Source organism: Sus scrofa, chromosome 3 (genome assembly GCF_000003025.6).
Source record: "Sus scrofa isolate TJ Tabasco breed Duroc chromosome 3, Sscrofa11.1, whole genome shotgun sequence".
Taxonomy (NCBI): Eukaryota; Metazoa; Chordata; class Mammalia; order Artiodactyla; family Suidae; genus Sus; species Sus scrofa.
Genome location: NC_010445.4, coordinates 108803329 through 108820670, shown reverse-complemented (window position 1 = coordinate 108820670; position 17342 = coordinate 108803329). Strand labels below are relative to the sequence as shown.

At 37.3% G+C, this 17342-nt stretch overlaps 1 protein-coding gene across 1 annotated transcript in view; it reads left to right on the top strand.

Moving 5' to 3' along the window:
• The window catches only part of LCLAT1 (lysocardiolipin acyltransferase 1), a gene marked incomplete at its 5' end in the record, with an annotated part of 119253 nt that continues 108956 nt past the window's right edge, over positions 7046-17342 (top strand). Inside the window, 1 exon segment of the mRNA NM_001142845.1 lies at positions 7046-7217. Within this exon segment, the coding sequence (NP_001136317.1) occupies positions 7053-7217 (165 nt within the window).

Here is a 17342-nt window from a genome sequence, read left to right as displayed (position 1 = left end):
CACTTAATGCCACTTTTCTCAGAGCAGTGACTACCCTCTGCTGTGGGTCCCCTAGGCCAGAAATTCTGCTTTACCCTCTCCAGAGAAAACAATGGCTTAAACGATGTGCTTGTTAACTCCTGCCTTATTTTACTTTTCGGCCCTTACAGCTTTTACTGGTCCCAGTTGTGAACTCTCCACTACATTTTTGGGGAATGCCCCTCTTCATAGGTTCTTTATCTTACCCCACTCAGTATAAACAGTGTTAGGGACTTTTCATTAAGAGAACCAAGGCCCATATTTCTTCCCCTGTAAGTATCACTGACATAGTTTAATATTTTATCTTTGAGGCTTCTGTTTGGATTGGATAAGAATATTTTATAAATTGCCTATTTTACATTTGACATTAGCAAGGTTTAGCAAGCTCTTTTTTTTTTTCTTTTTTGGCCGCACCTGGGGCATATGGAAGTTCGTAGGCTGGAGATCAAATCCAAGCCACATCTGCAACCTAGGGCAGAGCTGTGGCAACTCTGGATCCTTAACCCACTGTGCCACAGTGGGAAATTCTGGTGCTGGGATTTTTGCCGATAATCCCATGTACTGTTTTAGGGGGCATAGAAACTTTTTGCTCTTATGGCTCTCAATCAGTCTACATGTTGGTTGAGTGAAGTTGTATGAACCATGTCACTTTAACATTTGTCCTGAAACATGAGTCATGTGCCTGAAGTATTCTCCCATCTGTGGTGACATGCTAAATAAAGGTGGGATTCTTGGCCATTCTGGTCTGAGTGTGTGCACTTTGTCCCAACGACCTGTGTCTTTTTGATTTCTTGTGACTCCCCAATATATACTCTATACCTCATTACTATCTAATGAGTTACCATTCCTTGTTTAAGCCATGCTGTTTCAAATTTTTGTGACTCTCTCTGTTTTGTTTTACTGCCTGGACTAATCTCTCCTCTGCCTCAGTCTCTGATGCTCTAAAAGTCTAATTAATGCCTTCTTTAGTTGCTTTTAGCAGAGTTCATTTTGCCTTACTTTGATCTCCCCTGTTCACCTGTGGCATACCTCTTTTACAGCATATACCATACCAAATGGCAATAATTTCTTAGCACACTTAGTTTCCCTACTAGACTGTGAGAGCAACGCTTGTTAATATTTGAATCGTTATATGAATTAAAAAACTAAGGAGATTTATGAAGTAATACATCTTTCCTTCCTGAGCAAGGAACTGTAAGTGTCCCTAATGCATTCCATTAGTCCTTGTCAGGGAGTGTCCTCCCACATTGTCATACTCCAGGAATAATATATGCAACTGAATAAGAAGTCCAGGTGGGCTGTGTTTTGGTTCCTGCCTTTGCTTGGCATTGCAGTCATTTGAATCACAGATGGGTAGACATAGGCAAGCATCAGAATTGGAATCAGATTATGAGTTAGGAAGTGAGATGAGAGATCGTATTAATTTACTGAAGGGACAGTAGTCTTCAGGGAAAAGGTTGGTGGATTATACTGAAGTAGGCATAGCTTTTCAAGATCACAGTTCAGTTCTGTATTTCTGTATTTGGCAATAAAATGGATATGCCATTTTGAAACTATGACTGTTTCTTTTCCAAATGGTTTTTATTTTATGAGAATGCTATCAATATTATACAAAGAATGTACAACAGTATTAAATTATGGTGTTTGTGATTACTTTTCAATGATGTGGCCTTTATTTTAAATGATTTTAAACGTTTAGATATTTAATTTACCAGTTATTTAATCAGACTTCCAGCAGAAGCTGGCATCCTTGGCTTTGCACAAATTTTTGTGTGTTAAGTACTAGGGAATAGTAAGGTAAGAAAGAAAGACATTAGATTTCCTCACGAAATCCCTGTAAACCTCTAATGTTCAGAATAATTTTTGCATGAGGTGTTAAACATTTGGTTTAGATTTGTGACATCTTGATTTTATGTACTGATTATTTTATAGTGTGTAAGTTTAATTACAAGAACAATATATTCTGGAAAAAGAACATAGTGTTGCCTTTTAGACTGATAGTGGACTCTGACATCAGATTACCTGGACTCAAATCCCAGCTCTGCCATTTACTTGCTGTATAGTCTTGAGCATATTATTTTAACCACTTTGTACCTCAATATCCTTATATATAAAATGTGGGATAATGAAAATGCCTACACAATGGGATTGTGAGTGTTAAGTTTACGCATTTAAAATACATGACACAGTGCCTGGAATGTTCTAAAAGCTTGACATAGTTTAGATATTATATCTAAATAGAATAGTTTAGATTATTATTATATTATTATAATCAAAATAACCCAGACATGTAGAATTCCCCAAGTCATAAGAGCTTAATGAATATTCTGTCAGATTTTATCTCACATAGTATAATCTTTTAAACTTAAAATCCACATATAGTAAAGATCAGTAAAAATACTTTCTCTGAGCTTCAAGAAATTCATAGTCTTCAAGAAACGCAGTTAGGAAATGGAATGGTTTCCTCAACTCCTAAAACTTCCCTTTGTGCTGCTGCCTCTTCACAGTCAGATCCTCTCCCCACCCCTAACTTTTGGCAGTCACTGATCTGTTTCTCTCCTTATAGTTTTGCCTTTTCTAGACTGTCATGTGAAATCAGTTATACAGTTAGAAAGAAATTCATGCCTTTGAACCTGGCTTCCTTCACTCAGCATAATGCATTTGAGGTTAACCCCAGGTGCTACATGTATCAGTCATATGTCTTTTCATTGCTGAGTAGTATTCTGATCTCTGGATATTACTAGAGTGTGTGTATCCCCCTGACTGAAATTTGAGTTGTTCCCATTTTTCCCAATTATGAATAATGCTGCTATAAACAATTATGTATAGGTTTGTGTGTCAACATAAGTTGTTAATTTGTCCTGGATATTTATTAGTCGGATTGCTGGGTTATATTTAACATTCAACATTTTAAGAAACTGTAAGGCTGTTTTCCAGAGGGGCCATACCATTTTGTATTCCCACTGGCAATGTATGTGAGTTCTGATTGTGCTGCATCTTTACCAGCACTTGGTTTTGTCATTTTTTTTTTAATTTTAGCTATTCTAAATAAGTGTGTAGCTAGCATAATTCTTAACCAAGTTTTTTGTCAAATCCTTGAGACCTGGAAGAAGAGATAGAACAGGGCTAGATTAAAAGCAGGGTTCATGAGGAGATAGAGAGACCATTCACTTTGTGGGAGCTTGGTATATCTGTCATGTTCACTGTTATATTCCCAAATGACTAACACAGTGCCTGACATACAGTGGGAATCTCTTTGCATGTTTATTACATCATTGAACAAATGTTTGAGAGGGAAGAAACAAGCAGTATGGAAAAGAAATTTTAGATTAGACTTGGTCTGAGTAATCTTGGTATTTTCATGTGATGCATCTCTTTATATCTGTTTAAGTCTATGTTTAAATATATTTTTAAAAGTTGACTCAGTTCTTTGATACCCAACCTCTTAGGAGAAGAAGCAGAGGCAGAAAAGACTTGATGCTACCAACGGGTTATGTGGACTTAGGATTGTCATCTTAATTCTTTTTGTCCTCAGCTTCATCACTGTAAATAGAAAAGATTTTATTAGATGATATCTAAGCTCCTTTAAGTATAATTTTTCCCTTTAGTGACATCATATGAGAAATAGTTCAGTAAGTGAGGAAGAAGCATGTCAGGATCTTTGATGGGAGGTAGTTGTGTATGGATACAAAGTAAGTACAGCCCTTCAGGGAGTTCAGGGTGAGTGTGGAAACAGAGCTAGCTAATGCCAGAAACAAATAGTAGATTAAACAAGGCAGTTATGGGGGGTGGGGAGGGTCAAACAGAGTAGCAGCATTGCAGGTGTATTTTTGGGGGTGGAGACTATGAAAGGAAATAGAGGTTGAGAAGACTGAATTTAGAAGCTTTCATTTTATTATATTTAATTTTTTCAAAAAAAATTTTTTTAATTAGGGCCACACCCATGGCATTTGGAAATTCCCAGACTAGGGGTCTAATCAGAGCTACAGCTGCCGGCCTACACCACAGCCACAGCAACACGGGATCCAAGCCTCATCTGCAACCTACACCACAGCTCAGGTAACGCTGGATCATTAACCCACTGAGCGAGGCCAGGAATTGAACCCGCATCCTCATGGATCCTAGTTGGGTTTGTTAACTGCTAAGCAATGAAAGGAACTCCAATTTTTTCAAAATTTAATTAAAAAAATTTTTATGGCTGTATCCACGGCATATGGAAGTTCCGAGGCCAAGGAATGAATCTGAGCCACAACTACCACCTACACAGTAGCTGTGGCAATGCAGCTGGATCCTTTAACCCACTGTACTGGGCCAGGGATAGAACCTGCGGTTGGATTCTTGACTCACTGTGCCACAGTGGGAACTCCTAGAACCTTTTTAATGTTTTTATTATAAATACTTTAGGTTAGCCTGGAAAGAAGCTGCCTATAGTTTCTTTTAATGCAGAGGAGGAGCTGAGCTTCAGAGAAAGCAAAGCCAACAGAACATCCTGGGCCCAGTGTGAGCAAATTGTTTGGGTTCTCTTTTCCAGTGCTCTTTTTTTCTACTCCCACTTCCTCAACCCACTTTTTAGAAGTTCAGATCTAGAGTTTAGCATAAAACTGATTCTTAGCAGATATTTGTTCTGTTTGTACTTTAAAGGATTTTGGAAGAGCTTTTAAACTATACTGAATACGCAGATAAACTTGATTTAGTGTTGCTAAGGGATTTGACCTGTTTTGTTTGTCTGACTGACATTTTTAAAAGCACCATGACATTTGAAATTGTATTTCTTTTTCCTGTTGTGATTCTTTGCAAATATTCAGAGGTCTTGATTGCTGAAAGACCTTTTTAAATATATAAATTGTAAGGCCATTATTGTTTTTCATGGTTTTAATATTTTCTATGGTTTTACTATCCTGAGGCAAATAATATTTTTGCTCTAATATAGTTTAGCTTGTAGAGTCAAATGTTTGATTATTCATTTTAGACTGTATTTCCAAGAGTTTATTTTAAAACATCAATATTATGTTCATAATAATAGGAACCCTCAAAAGTAATCTTTTGGCAAATAATTTAGGAAAATGAGTAAGGAGTCTGACTTCTAATTAAACTTTTAGCTCATAAAGACCAATTTCCCAAAGATAAGTTTTAGGTTCTAATGCAAAGAATCAATCTGTCCAGATTAAAATTACTTAGTACACTCTGTAAAACTGCCATCGCTTTTAGACATGGTCACCCTTAGGAAGCTGTTCTGCAGTTCTTAGTTCATTAAATCTACTTTTTATAGTAAGAGATTAAAAAAAAAACCTGGAATATTTAAAATTTTTGTGTTGGATGATTTCTTGGAAAAGAAAATATAGTTTTATGTTAATAATAATAACCAGAAAAAAAAAACCAAAAGCTTTTAAACAGCTTTTTTTTTTTTTTTTGAAGTCAAACATTTACTTTGTTGTGTATCCATTTCTTTTTCTTTTTTATTGAAGTTAGTTGATTTTACAATGTTGTGTTAGTTTTTGGTGTACAGCAAAGTAGTAAAGTTTATATATATAGTTCCCTATGGTATACAATAGACCTTGTTGTTTATCTTTTTTATATGTAATAGTTTGTATCTCCTAATCTCTAACTCCTATTTTATCCCTCTCCCCCTTTGGTAACCAAAAATTTATTTTCCATGTTTATGAGTCTGTTTCTGTTTCATAAATGAATTCATTTGTGTCATATTTTAGATTCCCCATGTAAGTGATATCATACGGTATTTGTCTTTCTCTTTCTGACTGACTTCACTTATCATAATCTCTATTGCTGCAGATGGCATTATTTCATTCTTTTTTATGGGTGAGTAATAGTGCATTGTGTATGCACACGACATCATCTTTATCCATTCATCTGTCGATGGACATTTAGGTTGTTTCCATGTCTTGGCTATTGTGAATAGTGGTGCACTGAACATTGGGGTGTATGTATCTTTTCAAATTAAAGTTTTCTCCAGATATATGTTCTGGAGTCGGATTGTTGGATCATATGGCAATTCTATTTTTAGTTTTTTAAGGACGCTCCATACTGTTTTCCATAGTGGCTGCACCAATTTATATTCCTTCCAGCAGGTAGGAGGTTTCCCGTTTCTTCTCACCCTTTCTAAATTTGTTATTTGTAGACTTTTTAATGATGGCCATTCTGACCAGTGTGAGATGGTACTTCGTTTGCAGTTTCGATTTGCATTTCTCTAATAATTAGTAATACTGATCATCTTTTCATGTGTTTTTTTGGCCATCTGTATGTCTTCTTTGAGAAATGTCTAGGTTTTTTTCTGTTAAGGGCATTTTTTTGATTGTGGTTTTTTTGTTTTGTTTTGTTTTTGATTACTAAGTCATATGAGCCGTTTATATATTTTAGAAATTAAGCCCTTGTCAGTAGCATCATTTGCAAATATTTTCTCCCAGACCATGGGTTGTCTTTCTGTTTTGCCTTTGATTTCCTTTGCTATACAAAAGCTTTTTTGATTAGGTCCCATTTGCTTTTGCTATTATTTCTATTGCTTGAGAGATTGACCTAAGAAAACATTGCTGTGATTTATGTCAGAGAATGTTTTGCCTGTGTTCTCTTCTAGGAGTTTTATGGTGTCATGTCATATTTAAATCTTCAAGCGATTTTGAGTTTATTTTTGTGTGTCGTGAGAGGGTGTGTTCTAACTTCATTGATTTACTTGTGGCTGTCCAGTTTTCCCAGCACCATTTGCTGAAGAGACTGTCTTTTCTGTATTGTACATTCTTACCTCCTTCGTCTAAGATAGATTGATCGTAGGTGTGTGGGTTTATTTCTGGGCCCTCTGTTCTGTTTCATTGATCCATGTCTGTTTGTGGAGAGTATCCATTTCGAATGCACTAACAACTTGTTAGACCTGCAGGACGTGTAAGAGAGTATTCAAGCTCATATCCTTTATCAGAGCCTATTCTGTAGCTCTATAATTAAATATTATTATATGTATAATTCTGAAGTTGAATTTGGGCAGTTATAATAATAAAAAAATATCCTTTTTTTTATCTTTCAGAATCATGGTGTCATGGAGAGGGATTTACTTTATACTCACTTTGTTTTGGGGAAGCTTTTTTGGAAGCATTTTCATGCTGGGTCCTTTTTTACCTTTGATGTTTATAAATCCGTCTTGGTATCGCTGGATCAACAACCGCCTTGTGGCCACCTGGCTCACGCTACCTGTGGTAAGTTACAAAGCAGAGGAAACGAGACCAAAGTGGCTCACCCTACTGATTTGTATTTTGTTAGAGCCAGATTTAGTTAAAAGTTAGAAGAAAATGTATAAGTCCTTCCTATTGCATAGGCAGCACAATAGTTTTTATAGTTCCCCTTTAAATGCTAGAGAGAAATATCTAATAAAGAACTATATTCCAAGATTGAGTTTTTTCCACATTCTCATGAATTTTCTTTATTTTCCTTCATTGAAGTCTGTCTTAGTAAAATATGCAAATCTAAAGATATGGACTGAAAAACTTTTACATCTTTAATTTTATTTTACATTTCTATTTATTTTATAAAATGACAAAAAATAAGATTCAGATAACAGACTTTTAAAAACTTGTGACACTGATGAGCTCAAGTCCTGCCAGTTACCGTAGAATTTAGGAATGTCTGTGGGCCAGGCTGACAACATACGCGAGGTAAAAGTGCATATACCAAATGTAGAATAAGTTCTTGGAGCAGCCAGGTATCTGCTGCAAGGTCTGAGCACATCTCCCTCTGACCCTAAGAACTGGTTACTTCCCGTCAGATTCCAGCCCCCACCCCTCCCTTCTCTGGCACCAAGGAGGTTTCAGCCCTTCTTTGTTGCTGCTGAAGTGCCTTCTCCGAAAATGAAGTGATGTGCATTTAGCCGCCTTTACCTTGATCAGGTTGTATTTTCTGAGTCTTTTGTTCCTTCTTTTTCCTGAGCAACCCCTCGAACTTAAGGTTTCTGGGCTTATAGACCTGTTGTGGTGGAGGTGATGAGTATCATACGTGACAAGGACAACAAAGAGGGAGTCCTCTTTCTTCAGTTGTTGAAGGGTCTCCTTTACCTGCCTCTTCTGAATGATTGTCTCTTCCCACTCAGGCCGATTGCCGTTGTTGTGTTGGAAGAGAGGAAAGTATGATGCTCACACTATAGATGCCTCAGGTGGAGGTTAATAGGGAAAGATTTCCAGAAACAGCGGTTGGTGGGAGTGTACCTACCTTGATGGAATAGCTGTTTCTCAGAAAGTTTCCTGTAAATTGAATTTTAAGACATCATTTACCATGCACCCTCCTTCTCCTATTTTAATTTTTTTTTAATTCTAATGATCCTTCTTGTATTTTAGAAAGGAATCCTGTGATGAATAATTTTCCAGATTGCATTCCTCCCTTGTTGCAAGGTTAATTAAACATATTTTATTCAGATATATCTGTTTTATGAATGTGATATTGTTAAACTAAAAGTAGTCTCCTCTCTCTTCCCCCTTTCTTTTCTATATTTGGACTTAAAAACTAAAAGGACTATAGAATACTGGTGGATAGATAGCTGTGGAATGGGATGGCATATTTAATTCAGCTATAAGGAGAAGAATTAAGAGGTTTTGTTAAGAGGAAAAATGAAGGTAAAAGCTCAAGGGTAATGGTTATAGCTGTTATCCACTTATGTGGCAGGTATTATGTTAAGTGCTTTAAGGGGATGGCTTTACTTCAGGTGCCACCATTATCCCCATTTTACAGAAAAAGAAGTAGAAGTTTTGAAAACTTGACTAATTCCCCCAAGTTGGCACTCATAAGCAAGCTATTTAAGCAGAATTGAGATTAAATCCAGTTTGCTGCTATTAGAGCTTAAGGTGATAAAAGAAGTTTCAAGGATTGGTCAGAGCCACCTAGTGCCTAAACTGTTCCCAGTGGTAAGAAGCTCACTGGCACCTTGTGATTGTTTCAAAAGAAGGTTTGGAGTTCTTTCCAGCCAGAGAATAGCTAACTTGGGAGAAAAGAATCTGAGGAACTGACAACTCATAATAAAGTCAGTCTTACTAGTGCGATGATTCTCTTGTAGTACAGGAGGAAAGTTGGCAAGAAATCCTCATAGAAAGCCTTTTCTTTTGCTAGAGGAGCCAAAGACATAGGTTGCCGGGACAAGGTATATTATTAGTAAATACTCATTGGATGAGTGGATAAACGTAAAGAAGTTTCAGGGTCAAACCAGCTCAATCTTTAGTATCAAGATTTGTACAGTACTCCCCCTTCCTGCATTTTTTAAAAGAAAAATTTGTATATAAATTTTATAAAAGCATAGCTTTAGGGATTACATAATGTATCCTTAGTGCATCACAGTCCACTTAGAGTTAGTTTTTACTACAGTGTATAAAAAGAGCCTTGTAACAGTTTGTGGTGGATTTATACTCACGTTCTTTGTGCTGCTGTTTCATATTGCCTCTATTTACGTAATAAACTCTATAATGCAGTGTTTTATCTAAATATCTTCCATTTGTAGTGTTCTTTATTCTTCTTCTATGTTAGTTTCCATCTAGTGTTATTTCTAATCATCCTGAAGAACTTCCTTAAACTTTTTCTTACAGTGAGAACTCCTGTAGACGAATTCTGTTTTTATTTATTTATTTATTTTTCTTTATAGGGCTGCACCCACTGCATATGGAAGTTCCCAGGCTAGGGGTCCAGAGTGGAGCTGCAGGTGCCAGCCTGCGTGACAGCCACAGCAACACCATGTCCTAGCCACGTCTGTGACTTACACCACAGTTGACGGCAATGCCAGATCCTCATGGATACTAGTTGGGTTCATTATGACTGAGCTACAGTGGGAACTCCCTGAATTCTGTTTTTAATTAAAAATTGCTTGCCTCTGTTTTTGAAAGATAGTGTTGCTGGCTCTAAAATGTCTGGAATAACTTTTCCCCTCATACTGTAAAGTTCTAATTCCTTATGATTTTCAGTGTTTTTGATAAAAAGTAAGCCATCGTACATGCTGTTGCTTCCCTTTATGTAATGTATCATTTTCCTCTGGTTGCTTTTAAGACTTCTCTTTGTTGTTTTGTTTTGTTTTGTTTTGTTTTGTTTTAGGGCTGCACCCATGGCTTATGAAGTTCCCAGGCTAGGGGTTGAATCAGAGCTGTAGCTGCTGGCCACAGCCACAGCCTCAGCAACGCTAGATCGAGTCACATCTGTTACCTGTGTCACAGCCTGCAGCAACACCGGATCCTTAACCCACTAAGGGAGGCCAGGGATTGAACCCATATCCTCATGGATATTAGTTGGATTCTTAACCCACTGAGCCACGATGGGAACTCCTACAGTGACTTCTATTTAAAATACTATACTGTTAAGTTCTAGATCTTGATTGGGTTCTTTTTGGTTTCATTACCTTCTTGAGATTCCTCATGTTGTAATTTTGAGGAATTATTTCCCTTTAAGTCCACTGGGTGGTAAGTGTAGTACTATTTACTCTGTGAGGGCTGGAAGTAGCAGTCTCCCTCATCCTCATTTCTCCTGTAGAGAATACTTTGCATTGAATATTTGTATAAGTCCTACCTTATCAGGGGGGCTCCTCCTTATTCTTTTAAGGAAAATTTATTTTTCTTAATAGAAGGAGGTTTTTTTTTTTTTGGTCTTTTGTCTTTTTGTTGTTGTTGTTGCTATTTCTTGGGCCGCTCCCGCAGAATATGGAGGTTCCCAGGCTAGGGGTTGAATCGGAGCTGTAGCCACCGGCCTACACCAGAGCCACAGCAACGCGGGATCCGAGCCGTGTCTGCAACCTACACCACAGCTCACGGCAACGCCGGATCGTTAACCCAATGAGCAAGGGCAGGGACCGAACCCGCAACCTCATGGTCCCTAGTCGGATTCGTTAACCAGTGCGCCACGACGGGAACTCCGGAGTTTTGTTTTTTAACTTGTGTTTATTGGAAAACTAGCAGCAGGATCCTTATACATTCATCAAGCAGCTGCCATCCCAGTATGTTTCTAGGATATGATGATGAACAGGACAGATATGATCTCTGTCCTTGTGGAGATAATAGTTCTCTACCTAAACTGTCTTTCCTACGGGTAGATTTACACAGCTTGACTAGTTTCTTTTCTGGCTTTTGTTTGACTAAAAGGCAATTTCCTTTGTTAGAGGACAGAAGTTGATTTCCTAGGCCATGACTTTTTAGAGTTAGATTTTTATTTTTATTCTTGCTTTTCAGGGCCGCCCCCTACAATGTATGGAAGTTCCCAGGCTAGAGGTTGAATCGAAGCTGCAGCTGCCAGCCTGCACCACAGCCACAGCAACATGGGATCCCAACCGCATCTGCGACCTACATCATAGCTCACAGCAACACCGGAGCCTTAACCCACTGAGAGAGGCCAGGGATCAAACCTGCATCCTCATGGCTGCTAGTTGGGCTCGTAAGCCTCAGAGCCACAACGGGAACTCCAGAGTTAGATTTTAAAATCGGCTTTGAAGATAGGAAGCTCAGTGCTTTGTTGCAGCCTTCAAACATATGATTTAATATAAATTTTTTTGTGGTATTGCTTTAATTGCTATTACTCGCTTATTTACGTAGCATTTCTCCATGAAATATATTTATATTAAGTAGAAGAGACATATTGTTCAGTGCACATAACATGAACCATCACAAGTAGCTATTTCTAAAATATTATCTACAAACTGCCTAAATGTTAAATAATTCCATTTATAGTCATTATAAAACCAGGCAGTTATCGTTTTGAAAGTTAAAATTTTTCAGGTCATTTACATCTTTTTTTTTTTTTTTTAAGATTTTTATATCATCACCTAACATAAGGAAATTGAGTAGATGATCTTTTGAGATCCATTTCAGATCCAGCAGTGTAATCTGATTCTAAAAGCAAACATTTAGAAGGAAGTAATTTTTTTATAACAGTTGCTACTGTACTTCATTTTCTGTAATGTCATAAATTTGTCATAGTATATGATCTTTTGATTATGAATTACATGCTTTTGGCTGATCCTCTCTACCAAAGCCTGAAGAGTTTTGAGAATTTTGAGTTACTACATTGGTAGAAATCATTACAGTTGTTATGCTTCTACTGTCTAATCAGTCTGATTTCTTTAGAGAGCCGTTGTAAGCAGCGTGCTTATTGGTACAGATATTAGAGACAGACTTTTATTACTGTCATCCTCCCTACTTCCTAGTCATTTGAACCTGGCTAAGCTACTTAGCCTCTCTAAAATTCTCTTTCTTCATCTGTTTAAAAAAACAAAAAGGAAATCTAAATACCACCTTCCACAGAGAGTTATTGTGATGACTAGATGGGATAATGAATGTAGCCTTTATAGAATAAACAGTAAATGTTTGCTACTATGTAAGTAGTACATAGAACTACTTTTAGGGGGTAGGCTAAACTGCATTATTTTTTATTTATTTATTATTTTGCTTTTTAGGGCTGCACCTGCAGCATAGGGAAGTTCCCAGGCTAGGGGTCGAATCAGAGCTGTAGCTACTGGCCTGCACCACAGCCACAGCAACACAGGATCCATGTCTGCGATCTACACCACAGCTCACAGCAATGCCGGATCCCCGACCCACTGAGTGAGGCCAGGGATTGAACCTGCATCCTCATGGATGCTAGTCAGATTTGTTTCCACTGAACCACAACAGGAACTCTTAAACTGCATTAGTGAAGAAAATTCAAAACATAGTAGCTCGAGTAAGGCCGAACTTTATTCACCTTTGGTTTCAGATTGGCAGGGTAGCCCTGCTTTGTGCTGTCATTCAAGACTCAGATTTCCTTCCACCCAGCTTGGCATAATATCCTCTTCTGTATGGGCAAGACTTCTTTGCCTCACTCAGTGGGAAGTGGGGAAGGAAGCAAGTCCAGAGCAACTGCTTTCCCTTTAGATCAGTGAATTACAAGTTGTACCTAACCTCTCTTGTGTAACCCATTGGTGAGAACAGTTAAAAGCGCTAATAGAACCTGGAAAGTGTAGTCTTTTTTCTGGGCAGCCATGTACACAATTAAAATCTGTTACTCTGGAAGAAATGCTGGATTTTATTGGACAAATTCTGCCATAGCTGCTTCTACTGTTATTACTACTAGTACCAATAGTATTAACTTCTACAACTTCAATTACACACACTAGGATGGATGAGGGGAGAGTGGAGAGAGAAGAATCAATGTTTGAAATGTGAGTGGGCCAGTGCTGAGTATGATTCTTGTGTTTAAAACAATATGCAAAGTAATCATTTCATCTGATGGTCACTTGGAGAAATCTGGTCCAACATCCAGAAAAAAATGGTTGAGCTAGACTTATTGATAGGTGCTAGTCTCTTATAAGTACTTTCTAAGCGATTTTTGAGGCTAATTTCAACTATTCTTGACTTCGGCCTTATTACTTGTCTTGAGAACTTATATAAACAAGATTCAACCACCATTGTGGTGTTAAATTGGTATATATTTGAAAAAACTGTTACCAAACTGTTTAATGCACTGCCTTGCTCACCAGTAATGGCATATCAAGCAGAGTCCTCAGTTAGAAATTTATAGAAGTTGAATCCTTTATAGCTAGATTACAGAAAATTGACGTTCTTATTTTGAGAAAGTGAAATCTCTCTTCAAAGAAATGGAGAAAAACTGTTAGGGTGTCTTTTACAACCTTTTATTTCATTCCTTTAGGAGGTGCTAAAGGAGTTTTTATTTTGAAGCAAATGGAAGAGTAGACCATTTTTTTATTCAGAAGGAATTTAATCTTCTCTCCCCTGTAGGTGTGCTTTCTTTTAAGCAATCCCAAAGAGTTAAAAATCATTTTTCACTACAAATAGGGTAAATCCATTTAGACTAATTATTGCTTCACAGAAATAATCACAAATGTTTCATTGGCAGGATTTTTTTTTTATCTTACTATTTTCTGGTTAATGAGGTACCACAATAAATCTTTTAGAATCATAAAGTTAGAAGAGACTTGGTGGTCACCCAGTCTAGCTTACCTGTGTGTGTAAGAATCCTTTTCACAAGTCTACAGAGTACTTCTAGTCTGCAAAGTGACTCTTCATTCTTCCTTGGAATATTTTTGTAATGAGGAGCACATGTCTTTGTTCATTTCATTTTTGGATGGTTCTGTTTAACATAATCATTACTGTCAGGGTCAAACTTTGCTTGTGCCCAGAGTCTCTTTTCAACAGCTGATTGTTAATTACCTGAGATTATGAAGGAGTTCTGTCCTTTCACCATAAATCATGGTTTAGGAATTTTAGAGGTCATTTTCTAACTCCTCATCTAGGACACACGTTACCTTCTGCAGTCTGCTGATTCCATTCCAGTCCTAGAACACAGCAGGTGTTCACCAAACATAGATGACTGAATGTAGTTTCTGTCTAGACTGCTGCTCTTAAGAAAGGGGGTCTCAGTCATTGATGAATGACTTGGAACTACATGTCCCTAAATAACTATAACAATTTGAGGAGGCAGGCCTAAGTCTGAAAAGCCAAGAGAGACTTGGAGGTGAGGAACGTCATAGATTGTTCTTACCTCAGATTGAGTAAAGACTCACTGGAGTGACAGATGGGAGCCCGGGGCATGATGGCAAAACTGACTTCCTGTGACCATGGGAACTTCTCATCTTTATTTTCATGTCCAGTAGAACACTTCGAAGTAGTAAACAGTGGTAGAAAGTACTTCTCTATTTCTAATTCTCTGAGAAATAATAGTATCCGTAGAATGTACTTCTGTATTTCTAATTCTATGAGAAATCTTCAAACAATTAAGTAAAAGTCATGAGAATTATAGCTCTTGGTTCAGGATAAGACATAGTACATAAAATTTTCTAAGCTTTGTCTCTTATTGTTCTTCTACGTTAGAAATAGGGCAAATATGAGACATATGACAATAGTGCCTTTTTTTTCTAAAAAGCAGTTTTTGATCTGGATTACTTGAATTCTGGAGTTCTTTATAGACATTACAACTTCATCTCTGTGTAGTATATTATTCTGCATTTGCAGGAGCTGTAAATAATGTTGACTAGAAATGTCTGCTATTAAAAATGATTAATGTGAGCCAGATATCTAGGCTGCCCAGAAGGTTATATATAACTTTCAGGCACATTCTAATAGAGTGCTGGATGGCAGGGAAGAGAATACCTTACGATATGCTCCTCGACAAATAGTCTGGGATTTTTTATTTTGACATTTCCTATAATAAAAAGTTAAAGACTGTTTTGGATCCATAGGAAGCATGTATTAGAAATTGCACATGGAAGGTTTAGAGTTGTGATTTGGGATTTATAGGCTTAAGATTTTTAACTCCTTTCTGTAGTACTACACACAATTAGTAGTCAGCTTCCTCTTTCTACCAGTTCAAGGAAGTCTCCTGCATTTTAATTCTTTGCAAAATCTGAGAAGTATATCATATTTGGAATGCAGAGTAGGACTGATCCAAATTAACCTAGGATGGTGATTTCAGACCTATTATCCAGGCCAAGGCATGTAATTCAGTGATTCAGTTTGGTAGTTGATGGCTTTTTAATACTTGTAAGTGGAAAAAAATGGATTCAAGTCTCGAGGACTCCTCCATTGTCTTCTCCATTGGAGCTTAACTTCCCAGACTTTGGACTGGGGGTTATAAGCGAGTGGTTATGGATATTTTTGGAAAGTTAATTTTTTTTTTTTTTATGGCCACACGTGTGGCATATGGAAGTCCCAACCTAGCAATTGAATCTGAGCTGCAGCTGCGACCTGTGTCATAGTTGCTGCAATACCAGATCCAATAACCCACTGCGCCAGGCTCGAGATCGAACCTGGCCGTCTGCAACAACCCAAGCCTCTGCAATTGGATTCTTAACCTGCTGTGCCCCATCAGGAACTCCAACATTCTTTTTTTGTATTCTTCTCCATTATGGTCTATCCCAGGAGACTGGATATAATTGCCTGTGCTGTACAGTGGAACTTCATTGCTTTTCCATTCTAAATGTAATAGTTTGCATCTACTAACCCTAAACCCGCAATCCATCCCACTCACTCCCCACTCCCGCTTGGAAAACATGTCTGTTGTCTATGTCTGTGAGCCTCTTTCAGTTCTGTAGATATATTCATTTGTGCTATATTTTAGATTCCACATAAAAATGATATCATGTGGTATTTGTCTTCCTCTTCCTTACTTCACTTAGTATGAGAATCTCTAGTTGCATCCATGTTGCTATGAATGGCATTCTTTTGTTATTTTTCATGACTGTGGTATATATACATATATAAGATAGATAAGATAATATATATACCATAGATATATATAAGAAGTATACACACACACACACATCTTATTATCTATTCATATGTCAGTGGACATTTAGGTTGTTTCTATGTCTTGGCTATTGTAAATAGTGCTGCTGCTCCGAACATAGTGGTGCATGTATCTTTTTGAATTATAGTTTTGTCTGGATATGTGCCCTGGTGTGGGATTGCTGGATCGTATGGTAATTTTAGTTTTCTGAGGAAATGTTAATCTGTGTTCCATAGTGGTTGTACCAGTTTACATTCCTATCAAAGTGTAGGAGGGTTCCCTTTTCTCTACACCCTCTCTGGCATCTCCAGCTCATTAATAATGGCCATTCTGACCAATGTGCGGTGGGACCTCACTGTAGTTTCGATTTGCATGTCTCTAGTAATTAGTGATTTTGAACATCTTTTCATGTGCTTATTGGGAAATGTTTATGTAGGTCTTCCGCTCATTTTCCAAATTGTTTGGTTTGTGGTTGTCGTCGAGTTGTATTAGTTGTTTATACATTTTGAAAATTAAACCCTTGTCAGTTGCATTGTTTGCAAATATTTTCTTCCATTTTGTATGTTGTCTTTTTTGTTTTCTTTATGGTTTCCTTTGCTGTGCAAAAGCTTGTAAGTCTAATTAGGTCCAATTTGTTAATTTTTGTTTTTATTTCTATTGTCTTGGGGGATTGACCTAAGAGACTATTTGTACAATTTATGGCAAAGAAATGTTTTGCCTGTGTTCTCATCTGGGGGTTTTACGGTGTCATGTCTTAGGTTTAAGTCTGGAAGTGACTGAGTTTATTTTTGTGCATGGTGTGAGGATATGTTCTAGCTTCATTGATTTACATGTGGCTGTCCGTCTTTCCTAGCACCACTTGCTCAAGAGACTGTTTCCTATTATATAGCCTTGCCTCCTTTGTCTAAGATTAATTGACCATAGGTGTATGCATTTATTTCTGGGCTCTCCGTTCTGTTCCACTGATACACGTGTCTATTTTTGTGCCAACACAACACTATTTTGACGACTGTAGTTTTGTAAGTATTGTCTGAAGTTTGGGAGAGTTATGCTGCCTGCCATTTTCCTTTCTTTTTTTTTTTTTTTAA